A 23,929-nucleotide genomic window follows, 5' to 3' on the forward strand; every position below is an offset into this window, starting at 1 on the left:
GCTTTTCCAGCACAACTCTTTTTGACTCCACTGTCAAGGAACTATGCACCTCTTGGTCCTCAGCAGAATTAACCCTCACCGTATCATTTTCTACATAATGAGACAAGTGGATCAGTTTATAACTGCGGCTATATGACCTAGATTGTTGGAATAACGCAGAGAAGCTCACTAAGACTGACCAAAACCACACCGCTAACACACCAGCCATCGCCACTCTCATTGGTCATGTTTGATGTCACATTGGCCACATTGGTATAGAGGGGAAGTACTGGTCAACTGGTATTATCATTCGATTACTAATCCAGAAACTCAGGCTACTGTTTTGGGGACTCTGCTTGAATCCCATCATGATAGATTGTGGCATTTGAATCCAATAAAAATCTGGAATTGAGTCAAGTGATGATCATGAAACAAACCATTGCTGATTGTCAGGGGGAAAACCCCATCTGATTTACCAAGTTCATCTGGAAATGGAAATCTTCTGTCGTACCTGGTCTGGCCTACACCCACCTCCAGACCCACAGCAATGTGGTTGACCATCGGCTATCCTCTGAGACCATTAGGGCTGACCTTAATCACCCACATCCTGCGAATGAATAAAATAAAGCATTTGGTGTGGGATTGACATCTGCTTTGGAAATTGAAGCTACTCCTGTGGTAAATGGACCCATGGGTTTGACGTTGCCGATTCCCAGGTTCGGAGTTAAATGTCCTGCTGTGTTAATGGGTGAGCCGAGTCCCCTGGGAGATATTTCACACTGAAGTTAATTATTGTTTCCACATTGAAGGGGCCTCCCAAGGAGGAAAATACTTTGGTGGACAGTAAACAGCTTCAATCCATCTATCCTCATTCCAGGTATACGTTGCTAGATTCGTCTATCCCCAGTTTCCACAGGCTGGGCATGTGGGCTGTTTCTTTTCTTTGTCTTTCCACAGCCATCTGCGGTTTCTTTTCCTGTCTGGGCTGTAACTTGGGAGAACTCCAAACCCATGAAACATTAGCCTCCCACATCATTGCTCAGTTGGAGAGATATAGCCCTGTAAACCAATGTGGTTAATGAGCAACGTCACCTCCACAAATATCTTGGGATTTGCTACCTGAAGGATTTGTGTCTCGACATTCTTGGGATTAACAATTAAGTTTGGAGTTTGTGTTTAAAGGTCTCTATTTGTACGGGTTTCCTTATCATGCTTGGCTCTTTTGAAGCCAATCTGATAGAGATTGATTAACAACGTTATTATAAATTCAGCTAATCCCTCATATGGCTACCTGCTGGGTAGAAGATGACCAAAATTAATCACTGTCTGTTTTTCAATATCTACCAAATCCCATGCTCTGACGAAATCACTTGGGAACTCTGCAGTCTTCACAACTTAACAACGAGTTCAACAACTTGGCTTGGGGCCATGTTCTTACTCCCCATGTCTGCGTGGGTTCCTTCCGGGTGCTCCGGTTCCTCCCACAAACCAAAGATGTGCAGGTTAGGTGAACTGGCTGTGCTAAATTGCCCCATAGTGTTCAGGGACGTGTAGGTTAGCTGCATTAGTCAGGAGTAAATATAGGATAATAGGGTAGGAGAATGGGTCTGGGTAGGTTACTCTTCGCAGGGTTGGTGTGGACTTGTTGGGCTGAAGGATCTGTTTCCACACCGTAGGGGATTCTACTCCAATCCTCACACACCAGGCCCTATCACCACATGGGCTGTTACCACAAACAACCCACTGTCAGCCACTGATGGTCCCCATTAGCAGCTCCTGATTCTCCCAGACTGACCTTTAACTGGTTCTTTGTCTACCCCAGTGCTTTTCTCTCTCTTTGGGCTCCATCCCCACCTTTTGCTTACTCTCTCCCCTCTCCCCACGCCAATGTCTGCATAAATACCAACCTTTTCCTGGCTACCATCGGTCCTGAAGAAGGGTGACCGAACCCGAAACATTAACTCTGCTTTCTCTCCACAAATGCTGCCAGACCTGCTGAGTTTCTCCAGCAATGTCTGTGTTTGTCTCCGATGAAATGAGTCTGTCATTTGCAATAAACGTCATTATAATCATCGATACTTGCTGTGTATGTCTAAGGTACTTCCCCCTATGAAAGTGCTTCTGTAATAAAGTGGAAACATTAATAGAATGGATTGAAATAGCCAGTGCCCTAGTTAGAACGATATTGAGAGGTTCATGCAGGAAGACAGGATGCGGAACTGTGAAATCTGTAAGGCAGCAATAACTCCAGCAAATAAGCTTCCTCTCACACCAAGCACGGAACTTTTGAAATGCACAGTTTGCACGGAAAGCTGGATGGTTTTGATTTATTTTAAGAAAAGAACAACGCATGCAACTCTAACAGCCATCTTTCCTTACACAAGTATTGCCTGGCAACAGATAATTAATACAAAGAGAATTCTTAAGAAAACACCATTATTGTATCAATGGCTTATTGCACTGAACACAGTGGCTTGTTATTCTCAAACCATCATAAAGAGGACATGATAAATAGGCAAAACTTTTCTCTGTACAAATACTGTAACATGCATTAACAAAAGAAGGAAAGTGCTTTCAGGGTTGTACCAAAAATGCAAAGACTTTACCAGATCACATTTCTATCCTTCATATCGGTCAAAGCTGCCCAATAACGCCTTATAAATAGTTACAAGAGTGGACAATCCCATTTCTTTAAAAAAAACTTCCACACCCTGACTCTCTGGCAGAGTAATTTTTCATTTTTGCGCAGGAGCTGAGACTCAGTGCAAATCTGAGCTCATCTTAACTTGAGCTGTTTTGTCAGAGCATAAACTGCTCTGCTACGTTTGCATCCCTGCTCTCAGAATGGTTTTTAAAAAAATTCTCTGGTGAAGTAGAAATGTGTGCAGCCAAGTAGATCTTAGAGTGCACTGAGCTGGGAGGATGGCAGGACAAATTTTGCGGCTGGATTTATTTGGAACCAGTTTCCTCTGCTAAGGCCGTGATTCATAAGTTCTGCTGGGAAAAATTCCAAGCTCTTGGCTACAGGTAATGCTTTGAGATTATTCCAGCAGAATCCATGCAAATAGCTGAGGCCTCACAGTCTCTGCTCTTACTGAGGTGTCCTGATATTCTCTGGGCTTTAGGGACTGCAGTGAATCTGAATGGGAGAGACGAGTTCCTTCTATTTTCAGCCTACTTAAGTGAATTGCTCCTGGAATCCCAAATCCCAATCTGTAAATGTTGCACCATTTTTTGACATAAAAAGACGGATGAGGAACAAGGGAGGGAAGTTTGGGTGGCACGTTCAACTCTACGCTGGGAGAACAGCCTAGGGACGTGTTCGGATTGTCTGGAAGTGGCTCAGTTGATGTTAGACAGCAGGAAAGATCGGGTGGGAAAAGACAGAACTTTGTTAATTTAATCTGAAGCCAGACAATGAAGTAAATCTCAGATGCCAATTTTCTGCTTAATATTTGACTGAATCATAGAATCCATACAATGTGGAGACAGGCCCTTCGGCCCAACAAGTCCACACCAACCCTCTGAAGAGTAACCCACCCAGACCCATTCCCCTTCTGTATTGCTATACATTTACCCCTGTTGAATGCAACCTAAGCTACACATCCATGGACACTGTGGGCAATTTAGCATGGCCAATCCACCTAATCTGCACATCTTTGGATTGTGGGAGCATCCAGAACAAACCCACCCAGACAGTCGCCCGAGGCTGGAATCAAGCCCAGGTCCCTGGCACTGTGAGGCAGCAGTGCTAACCACTGAGCCACTGTGCAGTTATCTGTCTCCAATCTAAGCGACATCCAGTGTCCTGAAGGTTCCAGTAATATGCTCTTTCGGGCAAATAATGGGCAAATACATGAATTATTTGGTTGACAGTTTCCTAAAGGAGAACTATAATAAAACAATAACAACAAAACAGTAAAAAGGAAACAGCAAATTAATGTGAAATGAAAGCCTTAGGGGAAGATGATACACTCCAGCCATTGTGGTGTCCACCAGTCAGGAATGTCTCAAGGGTATTGGCACTGCTCCGTCGCTAAGGGCAACCTGGCATGGACGTAAATACAAAACAAAGGCCCAAGTCAAACAACCACTTCAACAGTCCCCTGCCTGCAGGATCTGTCAAAGCAAGACGCATGGAGGAGGTTCTGTTGTCCCATTCCCAACTCCGTCCCTCTACTGCCCTGGGTGGCCAAAGAGAGCAGGTGCTTGGGTCTGAAGTGTGCCTGAAGAGCAATACCCTTCCTCTGGGAAGTAAGGGCTGCAACCTCACCCAACCCACAGAAATCATGGCATCATTGACTCCCTACAGTGTGGAAGCAGGCCATTCAGCCCATCGAGTCTCCACTGACCCTCCGAGAGCACCCCACCCAGACCCAGCCCCCTCCCCATCCTTGTAAAACTGCTAACCCACCTAACCTACACATCAAGATCAGTTTGCGAAGTGGTCCCACCTTCTCCAGGGCAATTAGGGACGGCTAACTAATGCTAACCCAGCCAGTGATGCCCACATCCCATGAAAGAATTAAAAAAATCCTCTGCTTGTATATCCTTAACTATAAACAGCCTCTGAGTCTTAAATGGGTCCAGGGTAGGGGAAGATGGGGTTCAGGAGATGTCAGCGGTTTGGCAAGTGACATGACATGGGCTATTCTGGGCCCACACAAGAGAGACTCTCATTTCCCTTGTGGGATCCAGAGGAGCACTCATGACTTTTCTGGCCTCACAAGGAAGGAAAATCTGAATCATGAGCAGATTGGAATTCTCCTGCAACCCGGTCTAGTATGGTCACATACCTTCTGACCAGGATGTGGTTTCTGGGTGTCTAAGATTTTCATTGCTTCCGCATGCCTGGTATCTGTGCTGGAATTCACTCTGGACAAATGGGAATGGAATTCACTCTGTAGGTGATGCACTTGGACAGGACAAACAAGGCAAGGAAATGCATGATGAATGGTGGGACCCTGGGAAGCACCGTGATCAGAGGGACCTTGGTGTGCTTAAAACTACCTCATCACTCTGCCCCTCTCCTCACCCAAAACCCTCCCCCCTTTACCTGCAGCTCACCCTACCTCTACCCCAATCCTGAAGAAGATTATACCTGAAACATTGACTTCTGCATCTCCTGATGCTGCCTGGCTGCTGTGTTCTTCCAGCCTCCTGCCTGTCTACTTTGGATTCCAGTATCTGCAGATTTCTTTTGTCTTTAGTCAAATTAATGGGACAGATAGACAAAGTGGTTAAGAATCATATGGTATACTTACCTTTATTAGCTGAGGCAGAGAGTTTAAAAGTAGGAACGTTGTGCTGGAACTGTACAAAATGTCAGCTGGGTCAGCTTGAGAGTATTGTGTATAGTTTTGGAATCCACATTATAGGAGGGATGTGATTGAACTGAAGAGCGTGTAGAGGAGATTCACCAGGATGTTGCCTGTGTTGAAGAGTTTTAGTAATAGAACATAGAACATAGAACAATACAGCGCAGAACAGGCCCTTCGGCCCTCGATGTTGCGCCAACCTGTGAACTATTCTCAGCTCGTCCCACTACACTATCCCAAAATTATCCATGTGCTTATCTAAGGATTGTTTAAATTTCCCTAATGTGGCTGAGTTGACTACATTAGCAGGTAGGACATGCCACGCCCTTACCCCTCTCTGCATAATGAGGAGAGATTGGACAGACCGAATTATTTTCCTTAGAGCAGAGGAGATTGCAAGGGGACATGATTGAGATGTATAAAATTATGAGAGGTATAGATAGGGTAGACAGAAAGAAACTGATGGACAATGGCCATGGAGCATAGATTGAAGGTAAGAAGCAGAGGTTTAGAGGGAATGTGAGGATAACTTTTTCACCCAGAGGGTGGCTGGAATCTGAAACTCACTGCCTGTTGGGGTGATAGAGGTAGAAACCTTCGTAACATTGAAGAAGTACTTAGGTGTTTACTCAGGATGCCAAGGCATGCACAGCTATGGGCCAAGTGCTGGAAACTGGGATTAGAATAGTTAGGAGTTTGTTGTGAACCAGCCAGAACATGATGGGCTGAAGGGCCTTTTGCTGTTCTGTGGACCTCTCTGACGGTATGGTCACCCACTGCCATTGGCAGACAGTTTTAACCCTTACTCAGCCAGATTGTACAGTGCACTTGCCAAACCGTGGATTTTAATATCACAAAGTGACAGACAAAATGGACAAATTCATCCCCGCCAACAGCAGCCAGAATTCAGTCTCGTGAAAGGAAAGGATTTATTTTATTTTGTCCTGGAGAAGAAAGATCATTGCAATCAATACAAACTCCTCTGAAAGCTCTTAATTTTGGCAATAAAATTGCAGTCGCGTTGATGGATTTTAACCAATAACACTTCCCCTTTTCCACGTTTGGAAACATTCAGTGACATTAATTGAAGGATAAATAGGTTTGGGACTGCAGCAACCAAAACTAGCAATTCTTGGCAACGATTCCGAAATGGTGATGGTAAAACCTTCAGGCTATGACAGGTTCAACATTCGAGTGTTCCCCATCCTTGCTCTACTGTGTGTGTGTCTGTGTGTGTGTCTGTGTGTGTTCAATGGTGACAAGTGTCGGGAAGTTAAATGAGAAAGAAACTCTTGCAATTATCCTTCTTGCCCTCTAGATGTCCCAAAATGCTTTACAATGAATGAAGCCCCTTTGCAGTCACTGTCATAATGTGAACAGTGCAACCTGTAAAACAGCTACTCAGTGTTCACTACTTATCGAGACACATGAGATAACGGATTCCTGAGGTTAGAACTGAAGGGTTTTTCAGGTGCACGTGCACTGGGCTGCTGGTGCAAACCAGGGAGAGCAAATGGGAGAGATTTCGGGTCAGAAAATGCACAGTGATAGTCATGGAATTCCAACAGTAGATCCACACTGACCTACTGAAGAGCATCCCACCTAGACCCAAGTCTATTCCTGGATTTCCTATGGCTAATCCACCCAGCTCTAGACACTATGGGCAAATTAGTATGGCTAATCCACCTAACCTGCACATCTTTGGGCTGTCAGAGGACACCAGAGCAAATCCACACAGACACAGGGAGAATGATCAAACTCCACACAGACAATCACCCAAGGGTGGAATCAAACCTGGGCCCCTGGTGCTGTGAGGCAGCAGCGCTAACCACTGAGCCACTGCACCACACCAAGGATAAATGTGATGCTGCAAGTGCTAATTCTCCACATGGTACCTCCCAGTGTATCTGGAAGCTTCCATTTGGAGATAACATTTGCAGGTACAGAGCAAAATCATGGATAAGGAAGATGCACCAAAATCATAAAAAGGAGTCAGTTCAGTCAGCTTGGGACTTCCACTTGTACTTTTCAAGTAGTGGCTGGGGATGATACTTTTTGGCAGACTTCAGTAGCAGATATCTTTCCTGAAAGTTTTCAGCCATTTCCAAGAATCAGTTCTTAGAATCTGTCTGGAGAATCAAAGGAGACTTTGGTGGGGACTTCCTCTGGAGTTCGCTTGGACCGATCTGGTTTATCAAGGCCAGAGTGCATGATGGGAATATAGATGTCGTCCATGTTTGGCATCACGAAAACTTTCTGTAATTGAAAAACATTGGATTAGGATTCCAAGAAACAGGCTTTAATTCATGGTCATTGCTTTTACCACTAAACACATCTCAGTAATATATCTCAGGCCAGAGAAAATCTTTGGTTCATCAGAGCCGAACTTTAAATAATCCTCAAGATGGAGGATTTGGAGAGGGTGCAGAAGAGGTTAACCAGGATGCTGCCCAGATTAGAGGGTATGACCAATAAGGAGAAGCTAGAAAAATCTCGGGTTGTTTTCTCTGGAGCAGTTGATGCTGAGGGGAGACTTGATAGAAGTCTGTAAAATTATGAGATGCATAGATAGGGTCAACAATCAGAATCTTTTTCCCAAGGTTGAAATGCCTAATATATATTTAAGGTGAGAGGGGGAAAGTTCAAAGGAGATGTGAGGGGCAATTTTTACTCAGACTGGTAGGAATCTGTAATATGCTGCCACGGATGGTGGTGGAGGCAGATATGATAGGGGCATTTAAGGGGCTTATAGATAAGCATCTGAATATGGAAGGATATGGACCAAGGGCAGGCAGAAGGGACTTGTTTAATTTGGTGTCATGTTCGGCACAAAATGGTTAGCCAAAGGGCCTGCTCCTATGCTGTACTGTTCTATGTTCTATGTTCCAAGATGTAACAGCACTCAAAATTAAATTGAATCGGTGAAGGGATGAAGAAAGGATTCAGTAATTCAAGAGTGGCCTGAGTAAATGTAATTAGGCCTAATTGCTCTCCTGAATATTCAAAGGTACAAGACATTAGGAAGGACAGGAAGCTAGGATATGTTGGATAGACTGGGTTTGTTTTCACTGGAATGCAGGAGGCTGAGGGGCAACCTGAAGTTTCTAAGATTGTGAATGGCATGGATAGAGTGGAAAGAATGAGCCTTTTTCCCAAGGTGGTGGGGTCAGTTATTAAGGGACACAGGTTCAAGGTGCGGAGGGGGCGACAGTTTAAAAGAGATGTGCGAGGCAAGTGTTTCACACAAAGGGTGGTGAGTGCCTGGAACGTGCTGCCAGAGGAGGTGGTGGAAGCAGACACAATAGCAGCATTCAAGAAGCACCTGAACAAACACCTCAACAGGAAGGGAATAGAGGGACAAAGATCCTCTAAGAGAAGACAATTTTAGCACTGAAGGGCAAAATGTAATGGCGCAGGCTTGGAGGGCCGAAGGGCCTGTTCCTGTGCTGTACTGTTTTTTGTTCTTTTTGTTCTAGGAAAAGATGGAGGGATAGAATGGAGAGAGATGGCCTTTGCTTTGGAGATCAAAATGTCGCACTAGTTTGGGTAGAGATGAGAACGAGGAATGGCACATAGCCCCCTTAACAGTAATTATATTGTAGAACAGTGGAAATAGGAAGAAATAGTGGGGGTTTGTCAGAAAGATACAGTGATCACTATGAGTGTTTTTAATCTATATTTAGACTGGACAAATTATAACACAAAAAGTAACCTGGGTGATATGTTCATGGAGTGTTTTCAGGTTAGGTTCTGACAGTAGCATACTCTTGAGCCAACCAGTGAGCTTGCTGTACTAGATAAGGTATACAATGTGACAAGGTTTATGACCTTATAGTAAAAGTGTCCTTAGGTAATAGTGATCATAATATAATTGAATTCTGCAATCAGTTTGAGCAGTGTTAACCTAAGACTAATACTTTAAATGCAAATAAGGGGAATTAAGAAGGTACGAAGATGGAACAAACTGGTTAAAGGATAGGTCAGGAAAGATGCAGTGGCAGACATTTAAGGAGATATTTCAGATGATTCATAAAATTCCGATGAGAAAGAAGGACTCCAAAGGAAGACGCACCATCCCTGGCTAACTCAGGAAGTTTAAAACACAGCACTAAGTTGAAAGAAAAAGCTCATAATTCTGAAAAATGACAAACCAAAACTTAGACAATATGTACTCAACAAAAAAAGGTAAAAAAAATGCAGAAGGAGAAATTAGAGTACAGTAGAAAGCTAACTAAAAATAACTAGTGAGAGTTTCTTAAAGCATTCTAAAAGGAAAAGAATAAATAAAGTGGGGTTTGATTCTCGAGAAAATGAGTCAAGCAAATTACAAATGGAAAATAAGGAAATGGCAGATGAATTGAGCAGATCTTTTATGTCACTAAAGAGGATGCAAATAATACACAAGAATTGAGTGTGAATCAGGCATTGAAAGAGAAGGAGAATTTTAAATAACTATATTCACCAGGAAAAGAGCGCTCAGAAAATTATTAGAACCAAAGCTGACAAATCCGCAGGTCACGATGGACTTTATCCCATGACAATAAGGGACCGTTGCAAGGTATTAGGAAATTGTTTCTAAAAATGTCCCATTGGAGTAGAAAATAGCACATCTATTCAAGAAAGGAAGGAGACACAAAACAGGAAACCACAAGCTAGTTAGCTTAACAAGTGACACAGGAAAGATGCTAGAATCTTTTTTTAAGGAGGATATAGTTGGGCACGTAGAAAATCTCATTGCAATCAGGCAGAATCAACATGGTTTTGTGAAAGGGAAAGTGTGTTTGATTAACTTATTGGAATTTCTTGAGCAAGTAACAAGGAATTTGGATAAAGGGGAACCTGTGGGTGGGCTGTACTTCGATTTGCAGAAAGCCATATTAAAGATTACTGCGCAAAATAAGAACTCATAGTGTACAGGGTAAATAATATTTGGATGGAGGATTAAGTTCACTAACAGGGAACTGAAAATAGACATAAATAGGTCATTTTTGGGTTGGCAAACTGTAAGCAGTGGAATGCCACAGAGATCAACACTGAATCCTCAAACAGCTACAATTTCAATCAGTAACTCAGGCAATGGGAGCAAATGTATGATTGCAAAATTAGCTGATGATGGTAAGAGGGAGGGAAGTAAATTGTGAAGAACCTGCAGAGGATATGGATAGGTTCAGTGAGTAGGCAAAATTTGGGCAGCTAACTTATAACCTAGAAAAAAATGTGAACTTGTGCATTTTGGCAGGAAGAATAGAAAAATTGTACATTATTCAAATGGAGACTGAGGCACAGGAGGGGCTACGTGTCCTGGTACATGAATGACGTAGTGTTAGCTTGTAGGTACAGCAAGTCATTTGGAAGTCAATTGTCAATTATTAGAAGGGAACCAAAACGTAAAAGGAGGGACAGATGTGAGACCACATAGAGTCATACAGCACGGAAACAGACCCTTTGGTCCAACCAGTCCATGCTACCCATAATCACAAAATGAACAAATCCACTTGCCTCATCTTGAGAACTGTGTGCAGTTTTTGGTCTCCTGATTTGAGTAAGAATGTAAATGCTTCAGAAGCAGTACAAAGAATGTCCCCTCAACTGATACCTCACACGGGGTGAAACTTGGGGGGAAAGTTTGGACAGGTCAGCTCTGCATCCATTGGCATTTAGCAGAATAAAAGGTGATCTTATTGAGACAAGAGGATTGCACAGTGTGTGTACTGAAAGATTGTTTACCTTTATTGGCAACACTGTTAACTAGGGGACACAGTTTAAAAATAAGATATATCTCATTTTATATGGATATAAAGTGAATCTTTTTCTCTCAGATGGGTTGAGAACATTTGGAACTTTCTTATCCAGAGAACGTGGGGACAGAAGCATTGATCAGTTTTAAGGCCGAAGTAGATAGATTGATGAGGAAGTAGATAGATTGATAGAGTGATTCAATGTGTGAAATAACTCTACAGAGGGTGATGACCCGTCATCAAGTCACCCCTTTATTTATATGTGCACAGTACGTGGCACTGATCCAGCTCCCTCGAAGCCAGATCTCACAGTGAGCAGAACCTCTGGCACTCCTGTTTATATCTGTCAGAGAGGGCTCCCTGACTGGACCAGGTTAACAGCCCCAATCCCAAGCTCATATTCTATGAAGTCCAGCTGGCTGACCTTGTTACATTCACGACAAATGACACTTGGGACATGAGGGAATGTAGGATGGAGGTTATAGTCAAACCAGCCACAAGGTGGGGCAGGCTCAAAGGGCTGAATGGTCTATTCCTGCTCCGAATTCAGAAGCTCATTTGGCCTGGAGGGTAAAAACCTCAAGAGTGATTGTTTGGTCCAGGTGTTTTCATTGCTGAAAGTTCTGTTCAAAGCATCAGGTCCGCCTCCCGCAAAATCAACTGCGATTGATGAGAAACTATGTTTAGATGGCCACAACATCTCCCCCACCAGCTCCATGTTCAACTGATCAGTGTTCCAGGAGAGGACAACAAAATCAAGTTCTGCAAAGATGCTGTGAGGCTCTCCTCAAAGCGCGGGCGTTACTGACTGGGAGGTGCTGCTGCCAATTGTTCAGACCGTGCGACCTTAATGAGTGAGCTGCATTATCAGCAGTGTCTTAATAATGAGGCAGAGAAGGCAAAGGAATGGGAAGTAAATCCCGTGCCTTTCAAACCTCACCAGCACCATGTTCTTCAAGACCTGCAGCTCAAGGCCTGTGCTTTCCACTCACGTGGACACTTATGGCAGAAGCCCATGACCCTGAGTGGACATCATCCTTGAATTTAGGACCGTCAATAACAATCATTCCTGGCAGTAGGATTATTTATCGAACAGTACGAAGGTCAAAATCATTATGTCATCAACAAAAGTGCAAAGATAAACATTTAGAAGAATGTGTTTTTCTCAGAGGTGATGGTTAGGTCAAACATTGCACAAACTGTATGGGTTTGAAATGAATATAAATACTAATATATGAAAAGGAGCAACTAATTTAAAGTTTGAGGGAAGGGTGAAGAGGCTGAATGCAGTTGATGACGGTTTCCTCGAACAGGCATTGATGAGATGTACTGAATGGTTACTTTCTTGCTGCAAGACTGCAGTGATTATATAATTGCAGAGGTCACTTCACTCTCAGGCTCTTAAAAGTCAGGATTCTTTTATCAGATGGACATGTCCTTTCATTTGTTCATTTCCTACCTGGAATTCATGCTGTAATTTCTTCTCAATCCACTCAGTCACATGTGTGAAGGTGACTTCCCGCTCACCCAGCTTGGGCCGTACCTTAAATTCCAGTCGGGGTGGAGTCCGGAAGCTGTACCTAATGATATTAAAACATATCATGCAGTATTCATTAGCTTCTGTCCTGCCAGGTTACTCAATCCCTGTTTTAGAATATCGTTCTACCAGTAATATTAATATCAGGACTGGGGACTGCATGTTTAATGAGAGCTGGAAACCATGCCATTACAAATTAATAAGTATTTATTGGCTGGTTACACTATTTGGAGAAAGTGAGGACAGCGGATGCTGCAGATCAGAGTTGAGAGTATGGTGCTGAAAAAGCACAGCAGGTCAGGCAGCACCAGAGGAGGAGGAGATTGATGTTTTGGGCACAAGCTCTTCATCAGGAATGGCTTCCTGATGAAGGGCTTATGCCTGAAATGTTGATTCTCCAAGTCCTCGGATGCTGCCTGAGTGGCTGTCCTTTTCCAGCGCCACACTCTTGACACTGGTTACGCTATTGACAATATCGATTTTTGCATTCTTCATCAGAACCTTTCTCTGTTGGGTTCCAGTTACAGGTTATCATGGGCAATGCACTGCAACATTACCATAATATTCTTGACCCCTTTTACCGTACATTCCTCTGAGTCTTTCATTCTACCCATTAATAGGCTATTTTTAACATTCTACTCTTCTCCCTCCCAAACTCTTGCATTGCTCACATCAATCTTCAACTGTGTTCTCAGCTTTCTTGGAGACCATTCAGGGCATATACTTTCTACAGTGCTATCCTCTCCATGGATAGCACCCATGTCATAGAAACAAATGGAAACTGGGAGCAGGAGGCTATTCAGCCTGTAAAGCCTGCTCCGCCATTCAATATGATTCATGTTTGCTCAATTCTGGCTTTGTCCCTCTATATTCTGACATCTTAAAAAGTGCTTATTTGTCTCTTAAATACAGTATACCCAGCAAAGTGGCCTCCACAGCTTTCTGTGGTAGACAATGTGACAGGTTAAAACAATGACTGCAGATGCTGGAAACCAGATTCTGGATTAGTGGTGCTGGAAGAGCACAGCAATTCAGGCAGCATGCAACGAGCTTCGAAATCGACGTTTCGGGCAAAAGCCCTTCATCGGGAATAATGGCAGAGAGCCTGAAGCGTGGAGAGATAAGCTAGAGGAGGGTGGGGGTAGGGAGAAAGTAGCAAAGAGTACAATGGGTGAGTGGGGGAGGGGATGAAGGTGATAGGTCAGGGAGGAGAGGGTGGAGTGGATAGGTGGAAAAGGACATAGGCAGGTAGGACAAGTCCGGACACGTCATGGGGACAGTGCTGAGCTGGAAGTTTGGAACTAGGGTGAGGTGGGGGAAGGGGAAATGAGGAAACTGTTGAAGTCCACATTGATGCCCTGGGGTTGAAGTGTTCTGAGGTGGAAGATGAGGCGTTCTTCCTCCAGGCATCTGGTGGTGAGGGAGTGGCAGTGAAGGAGGCCCAGGACCTCCATGTCCTCGGCAGAGTGGGAGGGGGAGTTGAAATGTTGGGCCACGGGGCGGTGTGGTTGATTGGTGTGAGTGTCCTGGAGATGTTCCCTAAAGCGCTCTTCTAGGAGGCGTCCAGTCTCCCCAATGTAGAGGAGACCGCATCGGGAGCAACGGATACAATAAATGATATTAGTGGATGTGCAAGTAAAACTTTGATGGATGTGGAAGGCTTCTTTAGGGCCTTGGATAGAGGTGAGGGAGGAGGTGTGGGTGCAGGTTTTACAATTCCTGCGGTGTCAGGGGAAGGTGCCAGGATGGGAGGGTGGGTTGTAGAGGGGCGTGGACCAGGCCAGGTAGTCACGGAGGGAACGGTCTTTGCAGAAGGGGGAAAGGGGTGGGGAGGGAAATATATCCCTGGTGGTGGGGTCTTTTTGGAGGTGGTGGAAATGTCGGCGGATGATTTGGTTTATGCGAAGATTGGTAGGGTGGAAGGTGAGCACCAGGGGCGTTCTGTCCTTGTTACGGTTGGAAGGGTGAGGTCTGAGGGCGGAGGTGCGGGATGTGGATGAGTTGCATTGGTGGGAAATCTTTAACCACGTGGGAAGGGAAATTGCGGTCTCTAAAGCAGGAGGCCATTTGGTGTGTTCTGTGGTGGAACTGGTCCTCCTGGGAGCAGATACGGAGGAGGCGGAGGAATTGTGAACACGGGATGGCATTTTTGCAAGAAGTTGGGTGGGAAGAGGTGTAGTCCAGGGAAGAGGTGTAATTCTTCCCACCCTACCTCTTTTAGAGTCCCAATTACTCTACCCTGTATTCCGAGATTATGATCCCCTGGTTCGAAACTCCCCAATCAGGAGAGACATCCACACTGCATCCAGTCTGTCCAGCCCTGTTAGAATTTTATTTGTTTCCATCAGATCAGCTCTCATCCTTCCGAACTCTAGTGACTGCATAACCAGCTGAACCAATTCTGCTCCTAGGATAGTCCTGCCATCCCTGGTATCAGTCTGGTGAACCTTTGTTGCATTCTCTCTCTGACGAGTATATGCTTTCTTAGATAAGGAGACCAAAGCTGCATACAATACTCCAGGTGTAGTCTCAACAAGGCCCTGGTAAACTGCAGTAAGGCATCCCTATTTCTGAACTCAAATCCTCTTGCAACGAAGACCAACACGCCACTTGCCTTCCTAACTGCTTGCCTGTCTACATTCAGTGACTGGTGTGCAAGGACACACAGATCCCTTTGTACAGCCACACTTCTCAATATATCACCATGTAAATAATATTCTAAAGTAAGAATTGAAAGCTTTAAGGATTTGTTCGTATTTCGTATTTTATTGGGCTTTTCGTTTTTCATAAATTCAGACCAATTTGAAACCAAATCAATTTTTAAGTGCAATTTCTCAATGTGCTAATTTCATTTTACGAATTGTTTTTATTCCTGAAACTGGCTATACAATCACTGCCTGACCCAAACTGACTGCTTGCTTTTTAAATTATGTCTTTGACTCAATAAATGTGGGCATTACTATTTAATGTTTCTATCGAGCCTTTTCATTGCAAGGTCAGTCCGTTTCAATTCATTTTACCCATTCCATTTGACTGCACACAGTTGCTGTAGGCATATTGATGCCCAGCACAAGAGAGCTGCAGCTAGTACCCAGTCACTTTCAATTGAAGGTGCTTAGTGATTTATTGACCTTCCCAGGCCCAGAAAGATTCAGGGTTTAAAACACAAGTTCAGCATAAGGACATATTTTACATTTGCCAGGGAACTGCCATCTGAAGCATTGTTCAAAGCTTTTTCTGGGTGATTGGAAACTATGGGAGTGGCTCATTCAAGGTGGTGAGTTCTCCTGTTTAATGGGTCACTCACTGGGGCTCCCTGTTACCTCAACTTGTGCTTGTTGGTCATCTTTGAGGAGAAAGTGAGGTCTGCAGATGCTGGAGATCAGAGCTGGAAATGTGTTGCTGGAACAGCGCAGCAGGTCAGGCAGCATCCAGGGAACAGGAGAATCGACGTTTCGGGCATAAGCCCTTCCTCAGCTTATGCCCGAAACGTCGATTCTCCTGTTCCCTGGATGCTGCCTGACCTGCTGCGCTGTTCCAGCAACACATTTTCAGCTTGTTAGTCATCTAATGGCCAACTTGTAACTATATGGAGGAGGTTAGCAGACAGTTTGGGGTTGAAATGGTTCCAAGATGACTGCTTGCACTAAAACTAAGCTATTCCTTGTGAAGTAAAGGGTTAACTGTACCTTTACTCCAGGAACAGCTACTGAGCATGTGTGTGAGGAGAGATGTCCAGTGTTGTCAGCGAATGTGGATCTGGACCCTGAGTCTTTGCAGACCTTGGGATTAGAGACAAGCTTTGGGGAGTCAGGAGATGAGTTACCCACTGCAGATTCCGAGTCCCTGACTTTTTGTTGGAGGCACAGTATTTATGTGGCAAGTCTGGTTTCTGTCAATGGTAACCCCCAGGATGTTGATACTGGGGATTCAACAATGGTAATGAATCATCATGGTTAAAGTAAGCCTTAATTGAAGATGGTGATTTGCCTAGCATTTGTATACTTGTAGCATTCTGCAACACTTATTAAGTCATGGAGTCATAGAGTAATACAGCATGGAAACAGGCCCTTCAGCCCAAAGGTCACCATGCTGACCATGGTGCCCACTCAGCTAGTTCCAATTGCCTGCACTTGGTCCATATGCCTCTATATCCTTCCCATTCATGTACCTAACCAAATACTTTTAAAATATTGCTGTTGTACCTGCCTCAACCACTTTCTCTGGCAACCCACTGCATATACGCGCTACTCTCTGCGTGAAGAAGTTGCCCCTCAGGTCCTTCTTAAATCTTTCCCTTCTCACCTTAAACTCTTTAGTTTTCAATTCCTCATCCCTAGTAAAAAGGGCCATATGCGTTCATGCTTTCTATGCCCCCCCCCCATGATTTTATACACCTCAATAAGGTCACCGCTCATTCTCCTATGTTCCAAGGAATGAAGTCTTATCCTGGTCAACCTCTCCCTATAACTCGGGCCTACTAGACCTGGAAACATCATTGTAAATCTTCTTTACACTCTTACCAGTTTAACTATGTCTTTCCTATAACAGGGTGACCAAAACTGTACACAATACTCCAAGTGCAGTCTCACCAATGATTTATACAACTTGTATAGTTTACAATCTCTTGTATAGCCACAACATCAGGGGGCACAGTTCTGGCCCAAAGGTAAATGGCAAGAAGCTGAGAAGGAGCAAGAAGCAAAGGAGAATGGGGGAACCAACACATTCCCTTTCTGGTTAGGCTGTCTGTGATCAGACTGCAGTACTTGTGAATACAAACCCCTCTTTCCCATTCAATGGTAGTTCACTTTTTACCTTCCTTGCATTATTGACCTTTTGCAATCACCTCTTGTCCACAATGATGAACTGAAAACCATAAAACAACCAACAAGTTAATTTTATGCATCAAACCATACAAAACATTATACAAATGCCAACTAATTATCCACTCAAACTGTTGACCTGAGTAATGGTAGAGCAGAAGCCCCTCCAATATCGGGAAGAGTGAAACCATTCTGTCCCTGCTCCAGACTCTATATCCTGGCTTCCAACTCCATCATTCTCCCATGGCACCAGTCTGTTATTAAGTCAGTTTCCTTACAATCTTAATCCTGAGATGAGAAGAGGGGCCTATTAACATAAGATAGTCACCAAGAAATCCCATTGAAGAATCTTCTTCACTTGAAGATTGGTTAGAATATGGAACATGCCACTCAAGGAATGGTTGAAGTGTTCCATATCGAGGCGGGTCTAGAGGCCGGTCTCTCAGGGTGAAAGGGTAATAATGATAGGTTTAGATGAGGAAGATGTGTGGGGGGGGCGGGTGCATCCACACGGACATGGACTGGACAGAAACAGGATTCTGGATTAGTGGTGCTGGAAGAGCACAGCGGTTCAGGCAGCATCCAAGGAGCAGCGAAATCGACGTTTCAGCCAAAAGCCCTTCATCAGGAATAACGGCAGTGAGCCCGAAGCATGGAGAGATAAGCTAGAGGAGGGTGGGGATGGGGAAAAAGTAGGATAGAGTACAATGGGTGAGTGGGGGAGGGGATGAAGGTGAAAGGTCAGGGAGGAGAGGGTGGAGTGGATAGGTGGAAAAGGAGCTAGGCAGGTAGGACAAGTCCGGACAATTCATGGGGACAGTGCTGAGCTGGAAGTTTGGAACTCGGGTGAGGTGGGGGAAGGGGAAATGAGGAAACTGTTGAAGTCCACAGTGATGCCCTGGGGTTGAAGTGTTCTGAGGCGGAAGATGAGGCGTTCTTCCTCCAGGCATCTGGTGGTGAGGGAGCGGCGGTGAAGGAGGCCCAAGACCTCCATGTCCTCGGCAGAGTGGGAGGGGGAGTTGAAATGTTGGGCCATGGGGCGGTGTGGTTGATTGGTGCGGGTGTCCCGGAGATGTTCCCTCAAGCGCTCTGCTAGGAGGCGCCCAGTCTCCCCAATGTAGAGGAGACCGCATCGGGAGCAACGGATACAATAAATGATATTAATGGATGTGCAAGTAAAACGTTGATGGATATGGAAGGCTTCTTTAGGGCCTTGGATAGAGGTGAGGGAGGAGGTGTGGGCGCAGGTTTTATAGTTCCTGTGGTGGCAGGGGAAAGTGCCAGGATGGGAGGGTGGGTTGTATAGGGGCGTGGACCTGACCAGCTAGTCACAGAGGGAACGGTCTTTGCGGAAGGCGGAAAGGGGTGGGGAGGGAAATATATCCCTGGTGGTGGGATCTGTTTGGAGGTGGCGGAAATGTCGGCAGATGATTACAGCCTGATTGCTTGCTGTCTGTTCTGCGATGTACTGTCTAAAGCATGGGATGAATATATAGGCAGTGAGCAGCTTACATATGGGAAGAGATCTGGGGATTGGGAAGCGGAAAGTGAGGACCTGGCTCAGGGATAAGTAAACCATCATCTTCAGTGGTTTCAACATTACTGTCACTGATTCTGTCATTACCACTCTAGCAGTAGCAAGCACTCTCTCCTCCATGGGTGTAGGAGAATCTGCCACCCCTGCCCCCAGCTGGCTGCCCCATGTATCAGTGAGAGTGGTGCCAGGCATTCAGGTGATGTACAGGCTGTGGGTGCAAGGTATACTTGGGGACTAACTATGTGAGGGTGAGGTTCAAAATGTTCAGCTGCGATTGGTGATGGTTGTGATATGAATTGAACATGGGAGGTTGTGGTATGTGTGGAATTTGAATATGTCCTTCCTGACTGTGACCACTCATGTGAGATCAATGTGCTTCTTGCAGCACTTTCAAATCTAAAGCTGATCTTGCTTTTTGTGCACCTCCTTTGCAGGAGTAACTTTGTATTCCTCGCTATGTTCTGTCACCCTATGACCTTTGTGTGGTATGATCTGCCTGTACTGCACGCAAAACAAAACCTTGCACTGTACATAGGTAGGTGTGATAATTATAAATCAAATCAAAAATGTATCTAAGTCCTGAGTTCGATCCCTGACATTGACTGTCACAGCTATCAGCTCCCAGTGCTTTCGAAGACAGTATCTGGCGGGCACTCGGATTCCATGTAGATATGCACATCTTTTCTCCTTTACACCTTCTCAATCCTCAGTTGACAATATTGGAACCCACTCTCTCTTCCAACAGTCAGTACTTTTCCAGCTCACAGTTAGTCCTTCAATCCGTTCCATTACTTACTGAAGCCCAGACGCACCTCCACTTTAAATGGTGCTAACCTCTCATGATGTTACCCAATCTAGGGTGGGGGAGATGGTAATGTAGTAGCCAAGTCACTGGATTAGATAACCCTGAGGCTCAGGTTAGTGGTTGGATCCATGTGTTCAAATGATACCACTGCAGCTGGTTAAACGTATATGTGATTAACAAGGCAGGAACGTAAAGCTGCTGTCAGTGATGTTGACGATGCTAACTGTCATTGATTGTCATGAGGGCTGGCCTGGTTCACTAAACTCTGCCATCCTTACCTACTCTGTCTTACACGTGACTCCAGACCCACCCTGATGTGAAATGGCTTAGCAGGCCATCCAGCTTGAGGGCAGTTAGAGATAGGTTTACAAGGATGTTGCCAGGATTGGAGGGTTTGAGCTACAGGGAGGGAGGGAGGGAGGGAGGGAGAGGCTGGGACTATTTGTGCCAGAGACTGAGGCGTGACCTAATCGAGGTTTATAAAATTAAAAGGGGCATGGACAGGGTGAATAGTCAAGGTATTTTCCGTGGGGTGGGGAGTCCAAAACTAGAGGGCATAGGCTTAAGGTAAGAGGTGAAAGATTTAAAAAGGAACTAAGGTGTAACTTTTTCACACAGAGGTTGGTGCATGTATGGAATGAGCTGCCAGAGGAAGTGGTGGAGGTTGGTACAATTACAACATTTAAAAGAGATCTGATGTGTACATGAATAGGAAGGGTTTAGAGGGATATGGGCCAAATGCTGGCAATTGGGACTAGATTAATGATCAGCATGGATGTGTTGGACCGAAGGGTATGTTTCCGTGCTGTACATCTCTATGATTCTATGACTCTGAGGTAACAAAAGCCAGCTTGCAAGCAAAATAAAGTAATTAAAAAGTTTAGTGGTGAGTTCCAAGTGCTTCGGTAAAAATGGGTGTGGATTAATTTACTCATCTTAATCTTTGCTTTTAGGGTGTTATTGAGTTTTGCAGCCACTAACTCTTCAATACAATTTTTTGATGCCAATTAGCAAATGAATTTTAAAACTGGCACTTTCCTGTCAGTTTAGTCATCCCTGTAGTCAGGATACACAACAGAACAACTGAATGTGTGAGAAGTGATTCAGCTTTGCTTTAAATATTCATGAGCCATGAATAAAACATCTTTTCGATTTGCCTCTGTGTCAGGCATATGGAATAGAATTAATTTGTGTGTTTCCCCTGTTTTGATCATCGGGGCTGGTGATGTCAAGCTTCATCGTTGGAGTATTTGAGTTGTTGACCTTGGACTGAGGTCAGAGGTCAGAGTACAAGCCAAGCTTCACACTGACCATTGTTTGATGAATCTTTCATTTTCGGTCACGTGTTCTACAGGGAAGAGAGAGGTAGTTCAGATGGGACTTCTCAACAAGCCAAACCAAGTAGTCAGGAAAGGAGGGAAAGGAAATGGTTTTACCATTTGACCAGCTGAAACAAAAAGGGCACCATGGATGCTCTCTAATTGCTAGGGGAGAGAAATAAGGAAATTGTGGCTGGGCAATGACGTGGGACAGGAGATTGATGGTCTATCCACGTGGACAGTAGACCTCAATCATAAAGTCAGGAAGCAAAATGATGTGCAATATGTTTAGGAACTAAAGGGATTAAAATACGTGTGGCTGTGAAGATTATGTTTGTAAAACGTGGGGGTTTTGGTGTTTTTGAAGAGTTACAGTGATAAACTGACCATTGAGGAGAAAGTGAGGACTGCAGATGCTGGAGATCAGAGCTGAAAATGTGTTGCTGGAAAAGCGCAGCAGGTCAGGCAGCATCCAAGGAACAGGAGAATCAACCCTGAAGAAGGGCTTATGCCCGAAACGTCGATTCTCCTGTTCCTTGGATGCTGCCTGACCTGCTGCGCTTTTCTAGCAACACATTTTCAGCTCTAAACTGACCATTGGACTGGAGTCTGAGATTTGAAGATCAGACAGGATTGACAGTGGCTTGTCGGCTTCTCTCTGACAAGTTTCAGACATGCTATCTAGGAGAGGGGAGATGCTCAATAGGCTAAAGGCCCTGTACCACACAACTTTATTGTTGTGGCGCCTGTTGTGCTGCCTTGCTTCACCAGTTCCACATGAAAAGGATAGTTGGAAAAAGTTTACTTCTAAAGGTGGCATGGCTGAAAACAGCATCAAAAAGCTGCTCGGCTTGAAAAATAATTTCTGCATCCTATTTGTTGGGTGAGAAAGTGCCATTTCAGCCCACCTAGGCGACACTGCTGTTTCTAATAAACAGGTTTGCTCGTAGAATTCCTCATAGCTTTTGGGGTAGTACTGGTGCTAGTCTTTATTTGTCAATGTAAACGGTTGTGACTTGCTCTGGGAGGTATGTCTGTAATCGAGTGATTCATTCACTGTTGCCAATTATTGTTTTGCTGAACAAAGACTGTTCTCTTTTACATTCATTGTTGGAACAGTATACAACAGGATGGGACATACCAAATACGATCGGTAGGGGGTGGTGGAATGTTGACAGCCAGCACTCCTGCCAGCTCCTGAACCTCCACAGTCAGGAGAAGTGGAGTGTTCGACATCTCCTCTATTTTCTTCTTGATGAATTCATTCTCTGTGGCTTTTTGAAAGTATTTCGATTTGGCAATCTTATCCACAAAGCGAAGGATTTTTCTGCTGGTGCTGCTCCCTGCTGCAAACCTGGAAGGACAAGAAAGTCTTGTTTCACAAGGGTTTTATTTTGTTTGCTCAATCTCCCGTGACTTGTTCATCACCAAACACCCCCCCCACCCCCCCCCCCCCCGACAACTTCCAGTTAATTCCCCTTCAGATCCCAATCCTTCCCAGCAACTAATAATGAGGGGATAGGATGATGGAATTCAGAAGGATAAGGGGAAATCTGACTGAAACTTACAGGATACCGAGGGACCTGGATAGAGCGGACGTGGAGAAGATGTTTCCGCCAGTAGGAGAGACTATGACCCGAGGGCACAGCCTCGAATTAAAAGGATGAATCATTAGAACTGGGATGAGGAGGAATTTCTTCAACCAGAGGGTGGGGAATCTGTGGAACTCAGTGCTGCGGAAGGCTGTGGAGGCCAAGTCATTGAATATCATTAAGATAGCGATAGATAGGAACTTGATTAGTAAGGGCATTGAGGGTCAAGGAGAGAAGACAGGAGATTGGGTTGAGGAACACATGAACCTTGATTGAATCACAGAGCAGACTCGATGGGCTGAATGGCCTTATTTGGCTTCTGTGTATTATGGTTCTATGGTCCTGTTCACACATCCCTCTTGCAAATATATTTCCCACTCTTGAAGATTGAGACAGATTAAAGTTAAGATTTGTGAGCCCTAACAGTTGAGATGTCCACAGGGGTGAGGCTGAAGCTAGTTCCACAATCATCATAATCACAAGAGTCCATTCCTTCTGAAATGTGACCTTATGCACAGATGACATTCTTACAGTATAAAATAATAAGGGCTCATGCAGTTAATGTAAAGCCTTTGTTATTCTGATGGCTATAACTAGATCAGATCTTTCTGCCCTGTTGCCATGTGAGAGTTAATGGTGATAGCCAGCATTTGAACATATAAATTTAATGGCCTTTCTAATGGTATTAACATCCATGCTCTGGAATCGAGGCAATCTGGTATTTTAAACTTATAAATGATACCTGGTTCCATTAAAACAAAGCTCAAGAAGGTGACCCATGTTGTTTGAGGAGCACCGCGACACATTCGCAGAGGTCCTTCATACAAAAATCTCCGAGATAATGAGGAAAATCCCCAATTACCCCTCTGCACCAGGCGGACCGAGTTTCTCGACACCTTGTGGTTCTGCTGAAGGCACGTCCTCTTCATCTGAAGACCCAGCACTTGAAGATTCCTCATCACTGTCCACCAGCACCAATGTCCGGGGATTATGCCTGTTGGAAAGAAACGGCACTAAGCAGCGTTCACATTGACAGCTATTAGGTCCAGCACATTACTGACTTGCTTTCCTCGCAGGCCCAGTTTCTTCTCTCAATTCCTGCTGGAAGCATCCTCGTATGCAAATTAAACTGAATCAGCACCAGGAAGACTGCCAGAGGTTATGGTGATCCACTCTGACTGTGCCAGTTATTCTCAGTAAGTGATCTCCCCAAAGCCCTTAGCTCGCCTATACATGACAAAACAGTTGAATACTCTTTGCTGCACATTGATGCTTAAG

The 23,929-nt window shown here is 44.6% G+C and overlaps 1 protein-coding gene across 4 annotated transcripts in view; it reads right to left on the reverse strand.

The window, feature by feature from the left end:
- Positions 1–2,292: 2,292 nt before the first annotated feature.
- The window catches only part of tex2l (testis expressed 2, like), a 112,750-nt gene continuing 91,113 nt past the window's right edge, over positions 2,293–23,929 (reverse strand). For 3 of the 4 annotated variants that reach the window (XM_087997923.1, XM_087997922.1, XM_043711317.2), the window contains 4 exons: positions 23,514–23,645; positions 22,201–22,413; positions 12,495–12,615; positions 2,293–7,553 (listed from right to left, as the gene is read on the reverse strand). In XM_087997923.1, the coding sequence (XP_087854049.1) occupies positions 7,416–7,553; positions 12,495–12,615; positions 22,201–22,413; positions 23,514–23,645 (604 nt within the window). In that variant the 3' untranslated portion in view covers positions 2,293–7,415. Of the gene's footprint in view, positions 7,554–12,494; positions 12,616–17,372; positions 17,442–22,200; positions 22,414–23,513; positions 23,646–23,929 lie in introns of those variants that run through there. The other variant, XM_087997924.1, reaches the window with a different exon arrangement.

The sequence above is a fragment of the Chiloscyllium plagiosum genome, unplaced genomic scaffold, assembly GCF_037043375.1.
Source record: "Chiloscyllium plagiosum isolate Xiang-an unplaced genomic scaffold, Cpla_swu_hap1 HiC_scaffold_20, whole genome shotgun sequence".
Lineage (NCBI taxonomy): Eukaryota > Metazoa > Chordata > Chondrichthyes > Orectolobiformes > Hemiscylliidae > Chiloscyllium > Chiloscyllium plagiosum.